This window comes from Seriola lalandi, unplaced genomic scaffold (assembly GCF_002814215.2).
Source record: "Seriola lalandi dorsalis isolate HSWRI2012SDOR001 ecotype SW California unplaced genomic scaffold, Sedor1 jcf7180002054511, whole genome shotgun sequence".
NCBI lineage: Eukaryota > Metazoa > Chordata > Actinopteri > Carangiformes > Carangidae > Seriola > Seriola lalandi.
In genome coordinates this window covers 609612-630737 of record NW_019525064.1, presented here as the reverse complement: position 1 = coordinate 630737, position 21126 = coordinate 609612, and the positions used below count along the sequence as shown (strand labels likewise).

The 21126-nt window shown below is 46.9% G+C and overlaps 1 protein-coding gene across 4 annotated transcripts in view; it reads left to right on the top strand.

The window, feature by feature from the left end:
• The window catches only part of herc2 (HECT and RLD domain containing E3 ubiquitin protein ligase 2), a 42453-nt gene that overhangs the window by 10720 nt on the left and 10607 nt on the right, over window positions 1-21126 (top strand). For 3 of the 4 annotated variants that reach the window (XM_087175853.1, XM_023413303.2, XM_023413302.2), the window contains exons 16-73: window positions 16-209; window positions 298-498; window positions 627-855; window positions 995-1119; window positions 1401-1579; window positions 1680-1864; window positions 1969-2124; window positions 2510-2695; window positions 2819-2995; window positions 3097-3200; window positions 3293-3443; window positions 3556-3770; window positions 3885-4017; window positions 4235-4362; window positions 4525-4720; window positions 4811-4944; window positions 5437-5613; window positions 5699-5835; window positions 6036-6187; window positions 6308-6499; window positions 6621-6808; window positions 6909-7101; window positions 7184-7366; window positions 7462-7646; window positions 7901-8048; window positions 8149-8345; window positions 8488-8718; window positions 8840-8978; window positions 9154-9300; window positions 9647-9789; window positions 10434-10701; window positions 10864-11006; window positions 11098-11196; window positions 11283-11451; window positions 11540-11665; window positions 11757-11865; window positions 11959-12098; window positions 12206-12396; window positions 12507-12612; window positions 12855-12946; window positions 13040-13215; window positions 13389-13500; window positions 14040-14121; window positions 14208-14442; window positions 14711-14888; window positions 15177-15258; window positions 15692-15863; window positions 15954-16098; window positions 16235-16460; window positions 17150-17321; window positions 17743-17929; window positions 19226-19369; window positions 19460-19651; window positions 19774-19927; window positions 20031-20138; window positions 20238-20369; window positions 20517-20675; window positions 20799-20917. In XM_087175853.1, coding sequence (XP_087031979.1) covers window positions 16-209; window positions 298-498; window positions 627-855; window positions 995-1119; window positions 1401-1579; window positions 1680-1864; window positions 1969-2124; window positions 2510-2695; window positions 2819-2995; window positions 3097-3200; window positions 3293-3443; window positions 3556-3770; window positions 3885-4017; window positions 4235-4362; window positions 4525-4720; window positions 4811-4944; window positions 5437-5613; window positions 5699-5835; window positions 6036-6187; window positions 6308-6499; window positions 6621-6808; window positions 6909-7101; window positions 7184-7366; window positions 7462-7646; window positions 7901-8048; window positions 8149-8345; window positions 8488-8718; window positions 8840-8978; window positions 9154-9300; window positions 9647-9789; window positions 10434-10701; window positions 10864-11006; window positions 11098-11196; window positions 11283-11451; window positions 11540-11665; window positions 11757-11865; window positions 11959-12098; window positions 12206-12396; window positions 12507-12612; window positions 12855-12946; window positions 13040-13215; window positions 13389-13500; window positions 14040-14121; window positions 14208-14442; window positions 14711-14888; window positions 15177-15258; window positions 15692-15863; window positions 15954-16098; window positions 16235-16460; window positions 17150-17321; window positions 17743-17929; window positions 19226-19369; window positions 19460-19651; window positions 19774-19927; window positions 20031-20138; window positions 20238-20369; window positions 20517-20675; window positions 20799-20917 — 9323 coding nt within the window. The remainder of the gene's footprint in view (window positions 1-15; window positions 210-297; window positions 499-626; window positions 856-994; window positions 1120-1400; window positions 1580-1679; window positions 1865-1968; window positions 2125-2509; window positions 2696-2818; window positions 2996-3096; window positions 3201-3292; window positions 3444-3555; window positions 3771-3884; window positions 4018-4234; window positions 4363-4524; window positions 4721-4810; window positions 4945-5436; window positions 5614-5698; window positions 5836-6035; window positions 6188-6307; window positions 6500-6620; window positions 6809-6908; window positions 7102-7183; window positions 7367-7461; window positions 7647-7900; window positions 8049-8148; window positions 8346-8487; window positions 8719-8839; window positions 8979-9153; window positions 9301-9646; window positions 9790-10433; window positions 10702-10863; window positions 11007-11097; window positions 11197-11282; window positions 11452-11539; window positions 11666-11756; window positions 11866-11958; window positions 12099-12205; window positions 12397-12506; window positions 12613-12854; window positions 12947-13039; window positions 13216-13388; window positions 13501-14039; window positions 14122-14207; window positions 14443-14710; window positions 14889-15176; window positions 15259-15691; window positions 15864-15953; window positions 16099-16234; window positions 16461-17149; window positions 17322-17742; window positions 17930-19225; window positions 19370-19459; window positions 19652-19773; window positions 19928-20030; window positions 20139-20237; window positions 20370-20516; window positions 20676-20798; window positions 20918-21126) is intronic. The other variant, XM_023413304.2, reaches the window with a different exon arrangement.

Below are 21126 nucleotides of genomic sequence, written 5' to 3'. Positions count from 1 at the left end.
CACGTCTGCAACCAGGGAAGAAAGTGGTGGATGTTGCCGTGGGATCCACCCACTGCCTGGCCCTCACTGATGATGGAGAGGTGCACAGTTGGGGCAGCAATGATAAACTACAGCACTTTGATACCCTGTTTTCTAACAAGAAGCAGCCTAAAGCTCTCCCAGGGCTCAACACCAAACACATAGTGGGCATCTCCTGCGGCCCGGGACAGGTAACATACAGAACCGTCATTGCTGATTTTTGTCTGTGTTTTGTATGATTGCAGATAGATTCAACACGTAGTTTCTGTTTGTTTTCAGAGCTTTGCCTGGTCCTCGTGCTCAGAGTGGTCTGTTGGCCAGCGCGTGCCCTTTGTGGTGGACGTATGCCCCATGACCTTTGAGCAGCTGGACCTGCTCCTGCGGCAGGTCAGCGACGGGATGGACGGCAGCTCAGACTGGCCTCCCCCACAGGAGAAGGAGTGTATGGTGGTCGCCACTCTCAACCTGCTCAGGCTGCAGGTAGGCAGCTGTCTGTTTTCAGATGTTTACATTTCTTCTTTCCTTCGTGGCCTTTTAGCAACCTCCCCGCACCCTCTCTAAAGCCTAGCTTACCACACACAACTGAAACCTTCCCTCTCCATCCTCAGCTCCACGCAGCCATCAGCAACCAGGTGGATCCGGAGGAGCTGGGACTGGGGCTCGGCAGCGTGCTGCTTAACAACCTGAAACAAACAGTGGTGGTACTTGCTAGCAATGCTGGGGTGCTCAATACTGTGCAAGCAGCTGCCCAAGCTGTTCTCCAGAGTGGCTGGTCAGTGCTGCTGCCCACTGCTGAAGAAAGGGCGAGGGCATTATCCTCACTTCTGCCTAATGCTGGTGAGTGCAAATCACAACGTTTGCTGGCATTTATTATACACAGTAATGGGCACTTAATAGTCCATTAACTTAATTTTCATATGAACTGAAGACACTGTTAGAACTGGGGAGATTGAGGTTTTATTTTTATTTTTTTCAGCATCTGGAAATGAGATGAGTGTGAGCCCTGGACGTCGCTTCATGATCGACCTGCTGGTCAGCAGCTTAATGGCTGACGGGGGGTTGGAATCTGCACTGAATGCAGCCATCACTGCTGAGATACAGGTCAGTGTGTTTAACAGGAGTCATCACTCTGCTCTACTTTTTCACACAACGTGTTCAAGGCAACACTGCCTCGGCTATTAGTGTGACAAAATGTTGATGGAGATTTGCTTTTGGCTTGAGAGTCTAATTGAATTAAAAACAACCAGAATTTACTGGCTCCAAGTTTGAATTGTGCTGCAAAAGTTTCAGGCTAAACTTTAAAACTGGTTGAATTTGATTTCTTTTTTCAGCAATTTCATCAGTGGTTTAAATGTCACTCTAAATCATGTTGTTCATGACAGGATATTGAAGCTAAAAAAGAGGCTCAGAAAGAGAAGGAGATCGATGAGCAGGAGGCCAACGCCTCCACCATGCACCGCTGTCGCACCATGCTGGACAAAGACCTCATCAACACAGGCATCTACGAGTCAGCGGGGAAACAAAGCCTGCCTCTGGTGCAGCTCGTGCAGCAGCTGTTGAGGTACCTGCACTTTGCCGGAATCGTGCTGAATGTAAATTTATTTCGCGTCCTGTGAAACCCCTCGCTGTCTTCTGGAAGATTTACGTACTTGTTCCCACAGGAACATTGCGTCCCAGACCATCGCAAGGCTGAAGGATGTTGCTCGCCGCATCTCCAACTATTTAGAGGCAGAACATGTCAGCAAGGAGCGCTCTGCATCTCTGGACCTGCTGCTGCGCTTCCAGAGGCTGCTGGTTAGCAAGCTCTACCTGGGGGTCAATGGCACGGAGAATGTAAATGGATACAGTAAGTCGTTCGGTCTCTAAGTGTTTTCTCCACTCGCCCAAGTTTATCAAGTTTGAAGATGAGTTCTGGATGAGCCGTGTGTGACTCCTCTGTTGTTTTTGCAGATCCGGAGCTTCTGGGTGTCGGGTCCTTATTAAAGAAGTACATTGCCCTTCTGTGTACTCACATTGGAGACATCCTCCCAGTGGCAACAAGTATCGCCTCGACCGGTCGCCGCCACTTTGCTGAAGTGTCTCGTGTGATTGAAGGAGATCTAACTGGTAAATCCCTCTTTCTAAATGTGTGTGTGCTGCATGAAGTCTGTTTCACACTTTCATTTTTATGAGGTTTTCACAAGATCATAGACAGAACAGTAAATCAAGATCAGGACAGAATAACACGTATACACAAGTAAATACAAAATAAAATAACATTATATATATTCATACCACTATTTAGTTGGGTATTCATTTAGTCTGTGTTGTGTCTCATGTCAATTTTTCCCAGTTCTTATTAAAAATATTCTTTCTGATTCTGAAAACATACGTCGACATTTCCATGATGAAACTGAAAATTTCTCACCACTGTTCCTGGTTTGGAGCGTTTTCATTCCTGATCGCGTCTTTAAAAGATCGTGTGGATGCCTTACTGTCTTTTCTCCGGTAGGAGTCCTTCTGCCTGAGTTGGTGGTGTCCATCGTCCTCCTCCTCACCATCGACGCAGGCCTGATGCAGGAGACCGGTTCTATCCCTCTCCTCGCTGGACTCCTGGAGCACCTCGACCGCTTCAACCACCTGGCTCCTGCGCACGAGCGGGACGATAATGAAGATCTGGCGTGGCCGGGCATTATGGGTAACACAGACTGTATCCTATATGTCCCTGAAGGGGTTTTACTAGGATCACAATCCCCTAAGTTTGAGGCTTATTCACAGCGTCGTGTTTAGAGTTTAACTAGCTCGTATTCTGCTGTGGCAGGATCCTTCTTCACAGGTCAAAGTTCCAAAAACAATGAGGAGGTTTCCCTAATCCGCAAGGCTGACCTGGAGAATCACAACAAGGACGGTGGTTTCTGGACAGTGATTGACGGAAAGGTCTATGACATCAAGGACTTCCAGGCTCAGTCCCAGTCGTTAACAGGAAACAGTGTCCTGGGTAATGATAAAAAAAAAAATATATATATACTTTTCTTGTGTAAAAATGTAAAAGGTCAAAGTTTTTACAGATTGTAGAAGTTGATTGTTCTCCTGTTACAGCCCAGTTTGCAGGAGAGGACCCTGTGGTGGCTTTGGAAGCTGCTCTGCAGTTTGAGGACACCAGGGAGTCGATGCAGGCCTTCTGTGTCGGCCAGTACATGGAGGTACCTGTTGCCTCAATATACATTTCCTAATTACAATGTCTTTTATCATGTGTTTTAGTCTTTGATATTGTGATGTTTTTTATCATTTACAGCCAAACCAGGAGACAGTCACCACTCCAGACCTCAGCAGCCTGTCCTCCCCTCTTATTGACACGGAGAGGAACCTGGGGCTGCTACTGGGGCTCCACGCCTCCTACCTGGCCAAGAGCACCCCCCTGTCCCCCATGGAGAATGAATGTGCCAGTGGGTTTAATGATTTTTTAAAACAACCTGGTTTGAAAATCCAGATGTTGGTCTTTCGAAAAAATTTGTGTGGGATTTAATGTGAACTAAAATTCTTAATCTCTTTGCACAGAATGGCTCCAGTCCTCCATATTCTCCGGGGGTCTGCAGACCAGTCAGATCCACTATAACTACAATGAAGAGAAGGATGAAGACCACTGCAGCTCCCTGGGTACAACCACTCCAGACAAGGCCAAACTCTACTCCCGAAGAATCACCCTCAGTGACCACGCACAGCCTTTCCTGCAGGCCATCGCTGACAACAACACTCAGGACCACACTGTGAAGGTAGGCGCATCAGAAAAAACGACTAGCGAGTGAAGCTAGTGGGCGTGGCGCCGAAGGATGGAGTCATGCTCTCGTGTTTTCTTTTTTTTTTTGTTGTTGTTGTTTGTTTTGTAGGACTTCCTATGCCAAATAGAGCGTTGCTGTAAGCAGTACCATCTTATTACACCCATCACCTTCCCCCCGGAACACCCTGTGGAGGAAGTCGGTCGCCTGCTGCTCTGCTGCCTGCTCAAACATCAAGACCTCGGTAACCTAGCAACTAGACTCAGACTGGCTGTTTGAGGAGGAATTAGGAGCTAATTTTGGCTCACTTTGCCACTGAATGTTTTTTTTTCTCTCCATTGTTCCTAGTTATGCTAAGAGGCACTGAACCTTTCTTTTCTGCACTTTTATGAGCAACTGATCACATCTGAAGTGATTTGCACTCGTTCGGCATTTAAGCGTAAAATCTCTTCCCGTCACAGGTCACATTGCTCTTTCACTTGTCAGTCAATGTGCCTTGGGTGTGGACCACGGGAAACAGAGGTCCCTCCCTAAATCTGTGATTGACGTGTGCCGCATGGTCTACCAGGCAAAATGTTCTTTAATCAAGGTAAAGATTCTCTGCTCGTAACGTCATGATGATAAACTACTGTTATTATATTGATTCCCCAGTGGAAAAAGGTTTTGCAGGTAATTTGTGATGGAAAGGAGAAAAGATGATGAAAGTTAAAGGCTTTAAATCACATGTTGGCTTTGTCCGTCTTTATTTTAGACCCATCAGGAGCAAGGACGCTCTTATAAGGAGGTGTGCGCCCCTGTCATCGAGCGTCTGCGCTTCCTGTTTAACGAGCTGCGTCCGGCTGTAAGCAACGACCTGTCTATAGTGTCTAAACTGAAGCTGCTGAGCTCCCAGCCCCGCTGGAGGAGGATCACCCAGAAACTCATCAGGGACCGCAGGAAAAAAAGAGGTGGCTTATTTCAAAGCTACATCAGAGTGATGGAGCGTTTCTCTTTACACGTGAACAGTCTCTGAATTCAGATGTTTTCTGTTTTTATAGTGCCTAAGAAGTCGGAGTCTGCTGACATAGAAGAGCCAAAGCTGGAGAATGAAGGGACCAATGAAGAGGAACTTAATGTTCATATCAGCCCCACACCTGCTGACAGGAAATCAACCACTAGCAAAACATCCAAGGTAGTTTAATGGGGGTTAATTATTGGAACATTTCATAAGATAAAAAGAAATGTAACACAAACTAAAGTTTCAAAGAGATTTTCTTTTTAAAATCCATTTTTACGTCCCACCATCTGGGTACATGTGACTGGGTATAAAAAACATTTCTGTGAGCGTAACTCCAGAACAGATTTGTTATATCTGATATAGATTTTGATGTTTCAATATTAATGAGGTTAAAACTGATTTTTCTGAAACTTCTGTTAGCACCACAGCTACTGGTACTGTGAGCCATACGTGTCCTTTTGTCATGGAGATGATGGAAGGACGTAAGTCAGTCCAGTGTTTGTTTTATTGTCTTTTTCCTTCATGTTTACATTTTGACGGTGTGAACACAGTATATCAGCTCTATGGATGAAGGGCCTAACTCAAGTGTGTGTTTCGGTCGACTCAATTGCACAGTGCTCGTGTTAGTATAGTCTGACATCCCTCGTATCTTTTATTCCTTTGCAGCAGGACAAGTGGCAGCCGCTTTTAAACACCGTGGCCAACGTCCAGAAGTACCGGTGGCTGAAACACAGTGTCCAGGGTGCCTTTTCTCAGTCCAGCCTTATGGCCACCATAGTGGAGTTTGTTCTGAAAGAAGAGCCTCTGGATGTAGAGAAGATGAGGAAGTGTCTTCTTAAACAGGTGACAAGTGAAGTAGATCAACAGTCAGTTGTTTAAAGCAATTAAAAGTCAAAGTGTGACGGATGTAAACTTTGTGTCACGGCAGCTGGAGAGGGCTGAGGTTAGGCTCGAGGGCATCGACACCATGTTGAAGTTGGCCTCCAAAAGCTTCTTGCTGCCGTCTGTGCAGTATGCGATGCTCTGCGGTTGGCAAAGGATCATACCAGAAGGGACCAACATTGGGTAAGTCTGCAGTTTTAGATCTATGGTTAAAAAAAAAAAAAAAAAAACGAAAGACATTAAGGTCTGTCCTTTAATCTCATTGTTAGCGGTTTGAATTATAATTATTCAGCGGACGTTAATGTACGCAGTTCGTGTGTTTGGGTCCATGTTGGTTATTTTTCAATTACTGAGCCTTCTACTGTTTCAACTCTCCTTCTCAGGGAGCCCTTGTCTGACTGCCTGAAGGACATGGATCTGATCCCTCCCTTCAACCGCATGCTTTTGGAGGTGACCTTCGGCAAGTTGTATTCCTGGGCCATCCAGAACGTCCGCAACATCCTGCTCGAGGCCAGCGCCCGCTTCAAAGAGCTCGGTGAGTGTTGTGACTAAACGGTTGGTTTATGTCAGAAAATCTAAACCGGTTCTAGTAGGATATCATTTTTAAACCTGTTATAAACACAAACTTACCGACCATCTGTTTGTCTCGTTACAGGTGTGCAGCCTGTTCCCTTGCAGACCATCACCAATGAGAACCCAGCTGGACCAAGCCTTGGCACCATTCCACAAGCACGCTTCCTTCTGGCCATGATACACATGCTGTCCCTGAAACATGGGTCCAACAGCCTTAGTCTCTTGCTAAACTCTGGCATACTTGCTCTCACACAGAGTATCCTCAGGCTCGTAGGTGAGTACTGTCCAATTAAATATTCAACCCTCAGTCTAGCCAGAGCAGACGCAGACGGCACCGGTCCAAGTTTACGGATGGAGGTGATTGATGTCTCTTTTTTTATTCTTGTATTTTCCAGGACCCAGTACAGACAGCAGTGAAGAGGACCTGAGTTTATGTGCACATGGAGGCTCGGCGACAGTACTGGAGGAGTCCAGAAAGGAGGCCGCCCCTGCCCCGCTGCCTTCCTCTGGCCCCGAGCTGGCTGCCATGATGAAGATAGGCACCAGGGTCATGAGGGGAGTCGACTGGAAATGGGGAGATCAGGTACGTGAATCAGTTTTACAGCCACCTTGACGGAGTAATGCTGAAACAGGGAGGGAGAGGCCTGCTGTTTAATGTTTGACCCTGTGCGTGCTCTGTCCAGGACGGTCCCGCACCAGGTCTGGGCAGGGTCATTGGAGAGCTGGGTGAGGATGGCTGGATCAGGGTGCAATGGGATACGAGCAGCACCAACTCCTACAGGATGGGTAAAGAGGGGAAGTATGATCTCAAACTGGCAGAGCCACCACCAGCTGCTCAGCCCCCCACCGAGGACTCAGACACAGAAGATGACACAGGTGATTTTACATTACTGCCTCGGTAAACACCACGACTACAAGCCAAACGCTTCATCTTTACAATCTCCTCTCTTTGTTGCAGAAGGGGAGCTGATGGAGAAGAGCGGTCATCCGACAGCTATGATGCTAACCAGCACAGTCAACCTGCTGAAGATGCTGTCTCTGTCAGCTGGGATCTATGCAGAGGTGCTGCAGACCGACGCTACACGGACCCTGTGTGGGTTACTGAGGATGCTCGTGGAAAGCGGAGCTAATGACAAGTCAGGTATCTGAATCTCCATGATGTTAAAGGGCTTTTTTTTTTTTTGTCGTTACTGGGGATATCACCTGATTCTAACTTCCGCCCGCCTCCGTTGTCAGGCTGTCACTCCCACAGGTTGGTGTCTCGGGAGCAGCACAGAAGCTGGTGCACTCTGGGCTTCATACGCAGCATCGCTCTCATGCCCCAGATGTGCAGCACGCTCAGCACCTCTGCGTGGATTAGCCTGCTCATCAGAATTGTTGAGGGACACCAGTCCTTCAATGCCATCACACTGCAGAGACAGGTGGGGTTATTTATTGTGTGAGGTCCCGTGCTGTTTATGGTGCCATTTGTACGATCTTTTTTATTTTTATTATAGAGACTTATTCATACATTTTTGAGGCCTTAGTTGTATTAAAGTTACTGAAAGGGAGAGCATATCTGGTCCATAGAGTCCAGCAGAAGAGGTAGTAGTACAGAAAGGAGAAAGAAGCTGCTTTCATTAACGGTATCTCTGGGGGTAACACGTCTTATCATGTGACCTTACATGTTCTCCAGATCCTGGCACTGCGTCTCCTGCAGGCAGTCCTGCCCTCGTGGGACAAGATGGAGCGCTCTCAGGACATGAAGTTCCTGGTGGAGAAGTTGTTCAGCTTCTTGGGAAGTCTACTGAGCACCTGCTCGTCAGACCTGCCTCTCCTCAGAGGTGCGTTCCCGAATCAAGCTTTTAAGTGAAATTCTGATATTTTTCTCTCTTTTTTTTACAGTGTAACGTGTATTTTAAAATGGCTTCTTCCTCCACACAGAGGGTTCCCTGCGCAGGAGGAAGTCCCGCCCTCAGGCATCTCTTACAGCCACTCACAGCAGCACCCTGGCTGAGGAGATCGTCGCTGTCCTGCGCACTCTGCACTCTCTCGGCCAGTGGAACAGCATGATAAACGATTACATCAACACTCAGCTGAGCGCCATTGGAGACATTATGGCCGGCTGCCAGTCTGAAGCAGTAAGATATGCTGCAGTGTTATGGAATGAAGTAGTGTCTGTGTTAAAACATAACCTCTCAGCAGTACTTTGAATCTGATTTCATTTATAAAAACTGCTCTCTGAGAACTGCTGGTATAAATCTCCCGTCGTCCTTATTCCAGTGTTTCCTGGAGGAATATTTTCCTGATTCAGAGGGTCCCAGAGTGGGCAGTCTGATGGCAGTGCTGGCAGTGATCGGAGGGATTGATGGGCGCCTCAGGCTGGGAGGCCAAGTCATTCACGAGGAGTACGGAGAGGGAACAGTCACACGAATCACCCCTAAAGGACGAATCACTGTCCAGTTTCATGAGATGAGGACCTGCAGGGTTTGCTTGCTCAGCCATCTCAGACCGGTATGAAAGTGTTTAGATGCTCGTGTGTGTACGCGCAACTAGCACATTAACACTACTTTCACTCAAAACAAATTCATGAGACGGTCAAATACTGACTTTATTTAATGGCTGTGTCCCTCAGCTGCCTGCAGTATCCTTCAGTGTGCAGAACCTGCCCTTCACTGAGCCCATGTTGGCGGTTTGGGCCCAACTGGTCAGTCTGGCTGGAAGCAAACTGGAGAAACAGCGCTTGAAGAAGTCCCTTAGCAGAGGGCTGACAGGTACAGAAACAACTGAGGTTTTAGATTTTTGATAAATGGTCACTTGTCTGATTCCTTCTTTACAAATAATGATCTTGGCAAAAAAAGGTTTTAAGCTTTTGGAAGATGCTTTGATTTAGTGGTGAGAGTCTAAGGTCTAGTCAGCTGAGTTTAATCAAACCTATTATGTCTCCAGCTGACCAGGTGGACATCCATTTGCTCCGGTGCCAGCAGCTGAGGCTGTATATTTTGAAGGCAGGGCGGGCCCTGCTCTCTCATCAGGACAAGCTCCGGCAGATCCTCTCCCAGCCTGCAGTTGTGGACTTAGGACCGAACCCCAGTGGTAAGACCTCAGCAAGTGGAGTGGATTCTAGAAGCTTTTTATTCACTGTTGTTATGGGCCTCGGGGGTCTTCAGTCTTTTGTTGTGTGCCATCTTGTTTTCATGCATTTTGGATATTCACTTCCATTTCACAGGAAAAACAACATTGTTTTATTAAGTAGTAAGATCTGGCGTTATCATGGCACCCAGTGGGAGGACTCTGTGGATATAAGGTTACGATGACACAGACTAGACTTAGCAGTGCCTGGTTACCTAATACACTGTGGGGGGGGGGGTGTTACATCTAAATGAAAATATTACATTTGATTCAGGTATTGCATTCGCTTGTCATCTCTGTTTGTTTGCAGAGGATCCAGTGGTGTCATCTCCTGATGTGGGAGACTTGTCTCCTGAGGGTCCCCTCCCTCCACTGATCCTCCTGCAGCAGCTGCTGTCTGCTGGCACTCAGCCCTCCCCGATCAAAGCCATTTTTGACAGGCAAGAGATGGAGGTGAGTCAATAAACCTTTCTCTGGTAACCTGGTGCAGCCCCCCCCCCCCCCCCCCCCCCCGCTGTTATTATGAAGATGGTGTGGTTGAAACACTCAGCCAGTCAGATGTGCAGAACACACACGTGTCACAAACTGCTATTAAGTCAAAATGTTGACCAACGATCAGGATCTCAAAAAAGAAAAGCCAGAGCAGAATAAAAGAGAGTATGAATACGAGAATAGGAAAGAAAAGAAAGAAGCAGAGAATTGTCCAGTTTGCTTCTCTCTCTCTCTCGGTAGCTTGAGTGTCGCAAAGACACTCTGGACCAGAGGAGTTAGCAAAAGCAAGTACCTCGAAACTTAAGATATCACAGATGGGAAAGTCGAACAGACCGACTGGTGTGATTAGCTATACCATTAAGGCTTCAATGAGCGGAGGAGGTCAGGAAGGGATAGCTGTAGGAGAGGAGGAGGACAGCAGCCAACATGCTGCTGTTGGAGAGGCAGCTAGGGCAGAGGCAACAGGTGAGATTAACAGGAAATAACCTCTAGTCCAATGGCTGTGTTAGTATTAAAAGCTGGCCTACGCAGTGTTAAGTGAGTCCAGCAGTAATGGTGCATATATTCAGCTGGTGTGTTTTATCTGTGTATCTCTGGATGTGTAGGCGGCAGCTCTGGCAGTGTGTCAGTACCTGGCCGTGGAATCCGCCCACCCGTCCTCTCCTCTGTTTGAGGAGAGCAGCTCCAGTGAGGCCACCACGCCCGTCACCATACAACACGTCAGACCTCCTAAACAGAAGAAACAGAAGACGTCCCCCGTCCCGCCCTTACCCATAGTCCTCCAGCTCATGGAGATGGGGTTCCCACGGAAGAACATTGAGTTCGCATTGAAGTCGCTGTCTGGGACTACAAGCAGTGCCTCCGGTGTGCCAGGTACATTATCATATGACATAAACCTGACTTTGTGGATATATTGCTTGCTTGTGTCGCCCTCTAGCTAAAACTCTGCAGCTGTCACTGCATCAGTGTGTCACAGTCTCTGTAATAAAATGTTTTGAGATGTGCTTTTGGAGAATAATCGAGCGTGTACATCAGGTGTGGAGGCTCTGGTGAGCTGGCTGCTGGACCATCCAGAGATCCACGTCACTGAGCTGTCAGATGCCGACACCGTGTCAGATGAATACTCTGATGAGGAGGTGCTGGAGGAGCTGGAGGAGGCAGAGCCCACATTCCCTGTGGTACATTACTTTCTCTATTCTTTCTGCCATAACCCACTCAGTAATGGACCGAGCCTATGTAATGTTCCTTGTTTTGTTTTTTTTACATCAGCCTCCAGGTGCAGTGGTGACTGAAAGCCAGACATTTAAGAAGAGATCGGATTTCCAAAGCAATGACGATTATGCTGTGTACGTTAGAGAGAACATTCAGGTAAGAGCAGCTGCTTTCTCAAGAGTTCCTAAAACCACGTTACGGAAATGTGACTGAAGTCTGAACGCTCACTGACTCCTGTGCAGGTGGGGATGATGGTTAAGTGCTGCAGAACGTATGAGGAAGTGTATGACGGAGATGTCGGGAAAGTGATTAAACTGGACAGAGATGGACTTCATGACTTGAATGTGCAATGTGACTGGCAGCAAAAAGGAGGAACGTACTGGGTCCGCTACATCCACATCGAGCTACTTGGTAAGTTCTCAACGTGACACGATGCTGGTGATGTTAATGACAAGTGACTCGCTCTGAGGAACCATGGCAACATGTTTCTTTTTACCAGGATTCCCACCACAGAGTTCTCCGTCCCACATAAAGATCGGTGACAAAGTGAGGGTGAAACCCACAGTCACGACGCCAAAGTACAAATGGGGCTCTGTCACTCACAGGAGTGTGGGAGTTGTGAAAGGTAAGACCTGATCTGATGAACCGTTACCTCTGTTGAACATCCTGAGAATCCTCTGTTTTCTGTGCTAATGGAGCCGGTTGTTTCGTCTCAGCTTTCAGTGCCAACGGAAAGGACGTGATCGTGGACTTCCCCCAGCAGTCGCACTGGACCGGCTTGTTGTCCGAGATGGAACTGGTGCCCAGTGTTCACCCAGGAGTGAGGTGTGATATATGTCTCAGGTTTCTCCTTACCCAGTTACAGTATCTACGCGTCCCGCACATGTTGTTCAAATGAAATCCCTGTGCACTCTGCAGGTGTGATGGCTGTCAGATGTTTCCTATAAATGGCCCCAGGTTCAAATGTAGGAATTGTGACGACTTTGACTTCTGTGAAAACTGCTTCAAGACCCGCAAACACAACACCAGACATTCCTTTGGCAGAATCAACGAGCCTGGTTAGTCACACATTCCCCCGGATTTTACCGTGTTTCTATGTGTGTGTTTGTTTGTGTTTGTGTGCGTGCGCTTGTGTGAACCTGTTGCTCATCTTCCCTACGATTAGGCCAGTCTCCAGCATTCTGCGGCCGCTCAGGAAAACAGCTCAAGAAGCATCACAGCAGCCAGCGTGGGATGCTGATTGACGATTGGTCTCGTGCCGTCAAGAGCCTCAGTGTCTCGTCCTCGGTTAACCAGGCCTCACGCCTCATCGACTGCAGTGATCAGTGTTGGCAGTCCTCCGGCTCGCAGGGAAAGGTAGGAGATTGAATCCCGTGCTCTTAATAAGCTGGATGACAGTCTATTTAGTCTGCTTTATTAAAGCGTAATGCATCACATGAGAGGATTTGTCATTCTTTGCTCTGCAGCATTGGATTCGTCTAGAGCTTTTCCCAGACGTTCTTGTGCACAGGCTGAAGATGATTGTCGACCCAGCAGACAGCAGCTACATGCCCTCACTCGTGGTCGTGTCAGGTCAGTTTTGTTTTGTGTGTGTGTGTGTGTGTGTGTGTGTGTGTGTGTGTGTGTGTGTGTGTGTGTGTGTGTGTGTGTCTCCACACCAACATTGGTATTTTGTTGCCCTTTAGTTCAGACAAACAGTTTGTATTTTTGTAATTCCTCTTATCAACAATATTGTGATTTTGACATTGTTAAAAAAGAGAAAGAAGTTTTTAATATTTTATCATCACAAGCAAATATTTTTTCTTAACATGCAGGTGGAAGCTCTTTGAACAACTTGATTGAGCTGAAGACGATTAACATCAATCCCACAGACACCACCGTCCTCCTGCTGAGCGACTGCACCGAGGTCGGTCGGCTCAGTAACTGACATCAGACTTCTACTTGTTGTTAATTGTCGTAAAAATGAATGTGGCAATAACCCGAACGGTGTCTTCTACAGTATCACAGGTACATTGAGATTGCGATCAAGCAGTGCCGCAGCTCTGGTATAGACTGCAAGATTCACGGACTCGGCATCGTGGGGCGTATCAGAGCGGAGGACGAAGACCTGGCCACGGTTCCTTTCCTGGCGTCTGACAATGAAGAAGAGGAGGATGAGAAAACAGCCACTGGGAGGTATGGCTGGTCAAGGAGTAGATATTTTACGAGCAGATTGGACGTTGTAGTGCTGTTTTTAGGATGTTTCCTCATCTTTGAACAGGCGTTGACTTTGATAAGTGAGGCAGAGAATTGAGGGTGTTAGAGTGTGTGTGTGCCGACCTAAATAGATTTTTTTCTTTGCCCTTCAGTCTTGCTCGAAAGAAGTCATCGGGCCTGGAGTCGGCAGCTACCATCAGGACCAAAGTGTTTGTCTGGGGGCTGAACGATAAGGATCAACTGGGAGGACTGAAGGGCTCTAAGGTGCCGCTCGCCACATGATGGCATAATAATTCAACTTCAATGCTTGTGTGTATTTGTCACAAATTAGAAAACTCTGCGGCGTGAAGTTGAGAGACAGTTGCAGAATAAATGCAAACCCTTGTTTTATTCAGCAGCACATGGTAGTTACACAGGTAGTTAAAGCTTTTCTCACACTGACATTGACAAGCAAGGTCATTATATTTCCTACTTTTTGTAACTTGTTATTGGTTTTTATGTTCAAATGCTTCATTTTTATTATCTGCTGAGGCGGTCTCACATACTGAGAGCAGATTTTCTTTCTGCGTTATAATGATAAAAGTATGAAAAGTTAAAGTAGTTATGCAGAATGATGGTGCATTATTCTTCATCATCTCTGATTCATTAACTTCTAAGGAGCAATTTGATCTTGCTGCTGGTTGAGGGAGGGATCGTTCTAACTATCCTTGAAGTCCTTGAAACTTGCCCTGGAGGTGAATCCCTGGGCGGAGTCCAAAGATGCTTCTTTTTCTCTAACCGAGTTTTGTTTGTGTTCTTCACAGATCAAGGTGCCTTCATTCTCTGAAACCCTCTCTGCGCTCAATGTGGTACAAGTGGCCGGTGGGTCCAAAAGCCTCTTTGCAGGTGAGTAAGAATTGCCCTTTGGAGTTTATGCTCTTATACAACATGCACATATAGTGTTTGTAACTCTGTATTTGTCGTTGTTACAGTGACAGTTGAAGGGAAGATTTACGCTTGTGGAGAGGCCACTAACGGCAGGTTGGGCCTGGGCCTGTCCAGCGGGACCATCCCCATCCCCCGTCAGATCACTGCACTCAGCAACTACGTGGTGAAGAAGGTCGCTGTGCATTCTGGGGGGCGCCACGCCATGGCCCTGACTGTGGACGGGAAGGTGTTCTCCTGGGGAGAGGGAGACGACGGCAAACTGGGGCACTTCAGCAGAATGTATGTTGTTCTACTCAGACTCAGGACAATATTAGAAATCAGCCATTGCTGTGTCTGAGTCAACAAACACCATTTTCTCCTTTTTCTCTAATAGCTCTTTAATAGCTACATTCATCATAATTTCAAGTTCCTTCCCCTGCTCCAGGCTCTTTAACATTTTGACCGTTTACAGATAAAAGTCTTGATATTTGAAGTCATATTGGCTGAAATGGAAATTCTCAAATGTTTGTGTTCAGCATCTAAAAGTAAACGATGATTCTCCGAACAGGAACTGCGACAAACCCCGGTTAATTGAGGCCCTGAAAACCAAACGCATCCGTGACATCGCCTGTGGCAGCTCTCACAGCGCCGCCATCACCTCCAGCGGGGAGTTATACAGCTGGGGTTTGGGGGAATATGGCCGCCTCGGACACGGGGACAACACCACTCAGCTGAGGCCTAAGCTGGTATGTCTGCATCTCCTGCCCGTCCTCACAGCCTCTTTACAGGAATAGTGATGGTTGGTTGTTGGGCAGACTTTATCACAGTGATACACAGATACACTGAGAAAGTAATTTTACAGCTGTTGCACCATCAACATCTGTCCTAAAGAAAGACAGATATGTACACCCAGTAACTTCCTGTACAGTATGTAGGAGTTAATTTCTTTATTTCTTTACAGCTATAAATCCATGTGTACTATGAAGTTGCTAAATGGACCATGCACTCTTGGTTTCTCTGTCTTCCTCTTCTAGGTTAAAGTGCTGCTTGGGCACCGTGTTATCCAGGTGGCTTGTGGGAGCAGGGATGCTCAAACTCTAGCCCTCACTGACGAAGGTATTTCCGTCAGTGCACATAAATAATAACCTGTGGGGTCAATGTTTTAACGAACTCCAGGGTTGTTTGTATCTCCCTTGTACCAGCATGTCCACAAAGGGATTCACCTGCATGTCTCGAGCTTGGTGGTGAAATGATACACAAGCATGTCGAGCGTCTGAGGTCGTAACGCTCCAAGAAAGGTGGCGGTAATTAAGGAAAAGAAAATTACAAACCGATGTAAACAAGTCAGGCTTCAAACGTTTGAAAAGTTGCAGAGGTGTTTAATGAGGTGGGGAATTTCTGAGGCATTGATCTCAACACAAGTTTACTTTGGACTGAAAACTTGAAGGAAAACAAAACTGTCCTTATTTAAAATTAAGAATTTCAGATTTTCCTCCGTGTGGATATGTTTCAGTTTGTGGTTGGTGTTGAATGTTTTCACTGTCGTCAGGCTTGGTGTTCTCCTGGGGCGACGGGGACTTTGGGAAGCTCGGTCGCGGCGGCAGCGAGGGCTGCAACATCCCACAGAACATAGAGAGACTCAACGGGCAGGGCGTCTGCCAAATTGAATGTGGGGCACAGTTCTCTCTGGCTCTCACCAAATCTGGAGTGGTGTGGACCTGGTACGACGGACGGATGAGTGACCACGTGACCTTTCATTATCTCTCCTTTGGCTCTCATATGACTTTTAACCGTGTGTATTCTCAAACCAGGGGGAAAGGCGACTATTTCCGACTGGGCCACGGCACTGACGTCCATGTGCGGAAGCCCCAGATGGTGGAAGGACTGAGAGGCAAAAAGATCGTCCACGTTGCTGTCGGAGCGCTTCACTGTCTTGCCGTCACAGACACAGGACAGGTTAGCGCTGACCTCCGCCAGCGGAGCGTCATTACACACAGCACGTCACTCAGACACGGCTCATTTACCGCCGTGTGAGTTACTCCTCCTCTAGTGGGAGTCCATATATTCACTCTCACTGACGTTTCTCTGTCAGGTGTACGCCTGGGGTGACAATGACCACGGCCAGCAGGGGAACGGCACCACCACAGTTAACAGGAAGCCCACCCTGGTTCAGGGTCTGGAGGGACAGAAGATCACTCGAGTGGCTTGTGGCTCCTCCCACAGCGTGGCCTGGACCACGGTGGATGTGACCACGCCCTCGGTGCACGAGCCAGTCCTGTTCCAGACGGCCAGAGACTCCCTCGGAGCTTCCTATTTGGGTAATCGTCCCTTTCTTCACAACCTTCCCGCCGGTGTTTGTCAATGCTGATGGCCGGGCCTGTAATGAGTAATGATTATAACTGTTTAGAAGTTCGTCACAAACATATCAATGTGTTTGTTTGGCAGACTGCAGTTTGTCCACAAGGGGGAGATGTTCAGTCACTGTCAGACCAGGGTCTGTATTTATCAAACAGCTGGAAGTGAAAAGTAAAAAATGCTTCATTCTACTTGAACGAATAAAAGCTGTTAAAATCTAAATTATTACAACTTTGAAATAATCCAAAAACAAAAACTACACCATAACAATATGTATAATTCAGGGTAGTGTATGTTTAGCATTTGAGCTGAACATTTCATAGGATTTTTAATTCAAGCTCTCACTTTCCAGACACTTTGATTCTCTGCACTTTAACCACAATTTCCTTCCTTTTTCTTCTTGCCTCAAGTTCAGCCAATTTCTTGGTATTTTATCTCTATTTCCTTATTAATGTGTATATTACTAATATATTTTAGCTTTTAATTTCACATCTGCTGGTGGCACGGACCGGAACTACGAGCCCAGAAGTGCAGGACTAAAGCTGCCGGCCCTGCAGCTCTGCAGCCGGCTGTCGACGGCTGGAGCTGGTGAAAGGCGCTTCACGTCGATGACAGTGTTGTCTCATTGTCTCTTTGTCGTTGTCCGCCACAGGTGTCCAGTCAGACAGTGACTCATCAGCAGTTAGTAACAAGATGAGCGGCCAGAGCAGCGTGAAGCCCAACCGACCCTCGCTGGCCAAGATTCTCCTCAGTCTGGATGGAAACTTGGCCAAACAGCAGGCTCTGTCTCACGTGCTGTCAGCCCTCCAGATCATGTATGCAAGGTATGTTGTCTCGACAGCGTTCGATATATCCTCTCCTGATGGACCAACGTGACAAAAGTGCAGTAACTCAAACTTTTCAGTATGAGACAGTCATAGGAACCTTGACTGAGATCTCACATGTAACCGGGCTTGTTTATAATCGGTAAAACTGTAAAACAATCTCTGCATCTACCCAGTAAGCAGTGGAGACGTGCATGAATTCAGCAGAGGATTACCATCTTGTTTGTTTAGCACCGGTTAAAATCCTAATTGCTGCATCAACAAACTAGAAATAAATGATGCCCTGCTGAGGCTGGAATTCTAAACAGGGTGAGATACAAGTGCGTATGACCTCTAAATGAATTAATCTGCTGACTGGTACCATTAATTGTCATTAGTCAGTATTACTGTTGACAGGACGTGTTGTGTGTTTCCCCCCCAGGGATGCAGTGGTCGGTGCGCTGATGCCAGCCAGCATGATTCTGCCAGCGGAGTGTCCTTCCAGCTCTCCCGTTCCCCCGTCAGACTCCTCCTCCTCATCCACTGTGAGTGATGAAGAAGGTCCTCCGGTCCCGCCTGAAGTCGAGGAGCGGGTCAGCCCTAATCCCTGGCAAGACAAGAAGAGTGAGGTGAGGAGCACAACACGTGCACAGCTGCTGTGTTTAGTCTGGCTTTGATTTTGGAAAACCAAACCTCTGCCTCTGAAAAACTAAACTTAATAAATGTCAGTGAGGTTTAAATTAAACGCTGCCTCAACTTTATTTTGTGCTGAACTACTGTAAAACAGTGGACGGTGCGTTTGTATCCATAATGACCAGGTGTGCAAATACAACCATCAGCAACTCCGAAACACCAGAAACCTGCACAGGACTTCGATCATAATTATAACTTTAACTTTTCTACCACGACTTTCTCCATTTTCATTCTCGGTGTTGATGTCCTTGTGGCGTATCCTGGAGTAGCGTCGGAATATTTTAATAAACAAATCAGTCAAAAATTGACATATTTATATAATGATCATGGACAACACCAATACACTTTCATTCTGGTGCAAGTAGTTTTCCACACAACAGCAGCAGACAGAGGAGCTGGAGGTGTGCAGCTCTTCCTCTAACAGATCACTGGCTGCTGCTGCTGCTGCTTGTTCCACTGCTCACTGTAATATTCAAAACTGAGCCACTGTAAAAACACAAGATGCTGAAAATGACTGTCTTGTTTTTTTTATTACGTATTGCATTTCCTGTGGCTGCTTCACAATAAAAGCCACCTCATGTTCAAGCCAGTAAAGGGGCGACGTTTTGATTAAATTAGCAGGAGCTACTCTTTCCACTGTGTCAGAAATTAAAGAGTGAGATAAAACTGCACTGGGAGTCTGAATACAACGTAGTCACGGCGAACTCTGCCATTAACCAATAAGAGCTACAATATAGAGAGGTGGTTTCTAAATATAAATATATAGAGTGACTATTGAAGACAAAAAAAATGCAGACCAAAAATAGTGTCAAAGAATTGGTTGAAACTCTCAGGGATTATAACTTGTTAGCTGCATACACAGTAAAATGAGATATTTTTCTTGTTAGATATTTACTGTGCTTTTCAAACAACACTTTTCTGAGCTGAAGCACAGGACGGTAACTAAAGGAAAAGAAAGATGTATCATTACTTACTCCTCCCATTGAATTCCATGGAAGTCTGTGTAAAATATTGCACTACACATTTAGAGTTTGTCATGATTGAGAATGAGTACTTGCTATAAAACATTTAGTGTCGTAGTAAAATACTGGAGCTGGTACAAAATATTCAACACCATTATAAAGTCTGTAAGTTTCTTATTGTAAAGGACTTTATTAAGGTAAAAAGGCAAAGGCGCTTTGCAAAAGAACCAGTTGTGTGAATGTATATGTGTGTTTTTCGTGTGTGAACAGGCTCCTTCCTCAGAGGATGCCGTCACCCCGTCATCGGCTGTGACTCCGTCTGCCTCCGGTGCCTCCTCGCGTCCTTTCATCCCCGTCACTGACGACCCAGGAGCCGCCAGCATCATAGCCGAGACCATGACGAAGACTAAAGAGGTTCGTCTGTCCAACGACAAAAACTCGTATCCGTGTGACACCAGCCGTGTTTATCTAACTCCGCCGTGTTCTCGTCATGTTCTTCTTCAGGACTCTGAGAGCCAGAGCAAGGTGGTCGGTCCGGAGCCTCAGTACCTGGACGAGTTCACAAGCCTTCTTGTGCCCGACGACACGCGAGTGATGGTGGACCTGCTCAAACTGGCGGTGTCTTGCCGCTCTGGGGAGAAGGGCAAAGAGGTGCTGTCTGCTGTGCTGTCTGGCATGGGCACAGCGTATCCACAGGTAATGTCCTCTGTTCTGTTTCAGAGTGTGTGTGTGTGTGTGTGTGTGTGTGTGTGTGTGTGTGTGGTTAAATGGGAGGTCAGCTGTTAATGTTAGATGTTTGGCTCCGGCGTCGTCCGCAGGTTGCTGACATGCTGCTGGAGTTGTGCGTCACCGAGTTGGAGGATGTTGCCACGGATTCACAGAGCGGCCGTATGTCCTCCCAGCCCGTCGTTGTAGAGAGCAGCCATCCGTACACAGATGACACGTCTACAAGTGGCACTGTGAAGATCCCAGGTAAAAAAAACAAAAACAAAAGACAAAACAACTTTCTATGATGTTGCAGGAGATCACTATGACCAGCCTCTTGAATACACACCTCTCCTTTTCCCTTGTGCAGGTGCTGAGGGTCTGAGGATAGAGTTTGACCGACAGTGTTCAACTGAGAGACGCCACGACCCGCTAACAATCATGGACGGAGCCAATAGGATTGTCTCTGTTAGATCAGGTGATGAGAGGAAAAACTGTAAAACTTACATGTGAAGACAAAGGGATCAAGAATAAATGTATTGACGTGTGTGTGTGTGTGTGTGTGTGTGTGTGTCAGGTCGTGAGTGGTCTGACTGGTCCAGTGAATTAAGGATCCCAGGAGATGAACTCAAATGGAAATTCACCAGTGACGGCTCGGTCAATGGTTGGGGCTGGCGCTTCACTGTGTATCCCATCATGCCGGCTGCTGGTGAGACGCACATACGACAGACGCCAGATGTTTAACATGTATCTGAATTCAACAGAAATACGCCGGCCCTTGTAGCTCTCATACATGACACACTGGCTCATACACACTACACCGACACTCAGCCCCTTTTCCAATATCTTTTCTCAGGTCCAAAAGACTTGCTGTCTGACCGCTGTATCTTGTCCTGCCCCTCCATGGACTTGGTCACATGCCTCCTGGACTTCCGGCTCAACTTTGCCTCCAACAGGAGCATCGTGCCTCGACTTGCCGCTTCCCTCGCTGCTTGTGCCCAGCTCAGCGCACTAGGTACAGTACGACTGTCGTGATTCACCGCCGTCCAAATGAAGAGGATCTACGGGAATCTTTATAGTAGTTGATGCAGTTCTGTTAGAAACTAAATATAATCATTTTGTATTGTATTGTATTCAGCTGCTGGACACAGAATGTGGGCTCTGCAGAGACTACGAAAGCTCCTGACCACTGAGTACGGGCAGTCCATCAACATAAACAGGCTGCTGGGAGACAGTGAAGGCGAGGCTCGCTCTATGGTGAGTACAGTCTGACTGCACTGATGGGAAATACCTGCTAAACTGTCATATTTACTGTATTATTACCATTAATACACCGCTCCTTGCAACATGGGTGTTAGGGTTACTATTATACAATATTGGTACAATTGGTGCTGTTTCATTTTTTATTATTAATTAGTATTAATGCCACTTCCTGTCTCTTTAACAGTTATTTTGTTCATATGTTT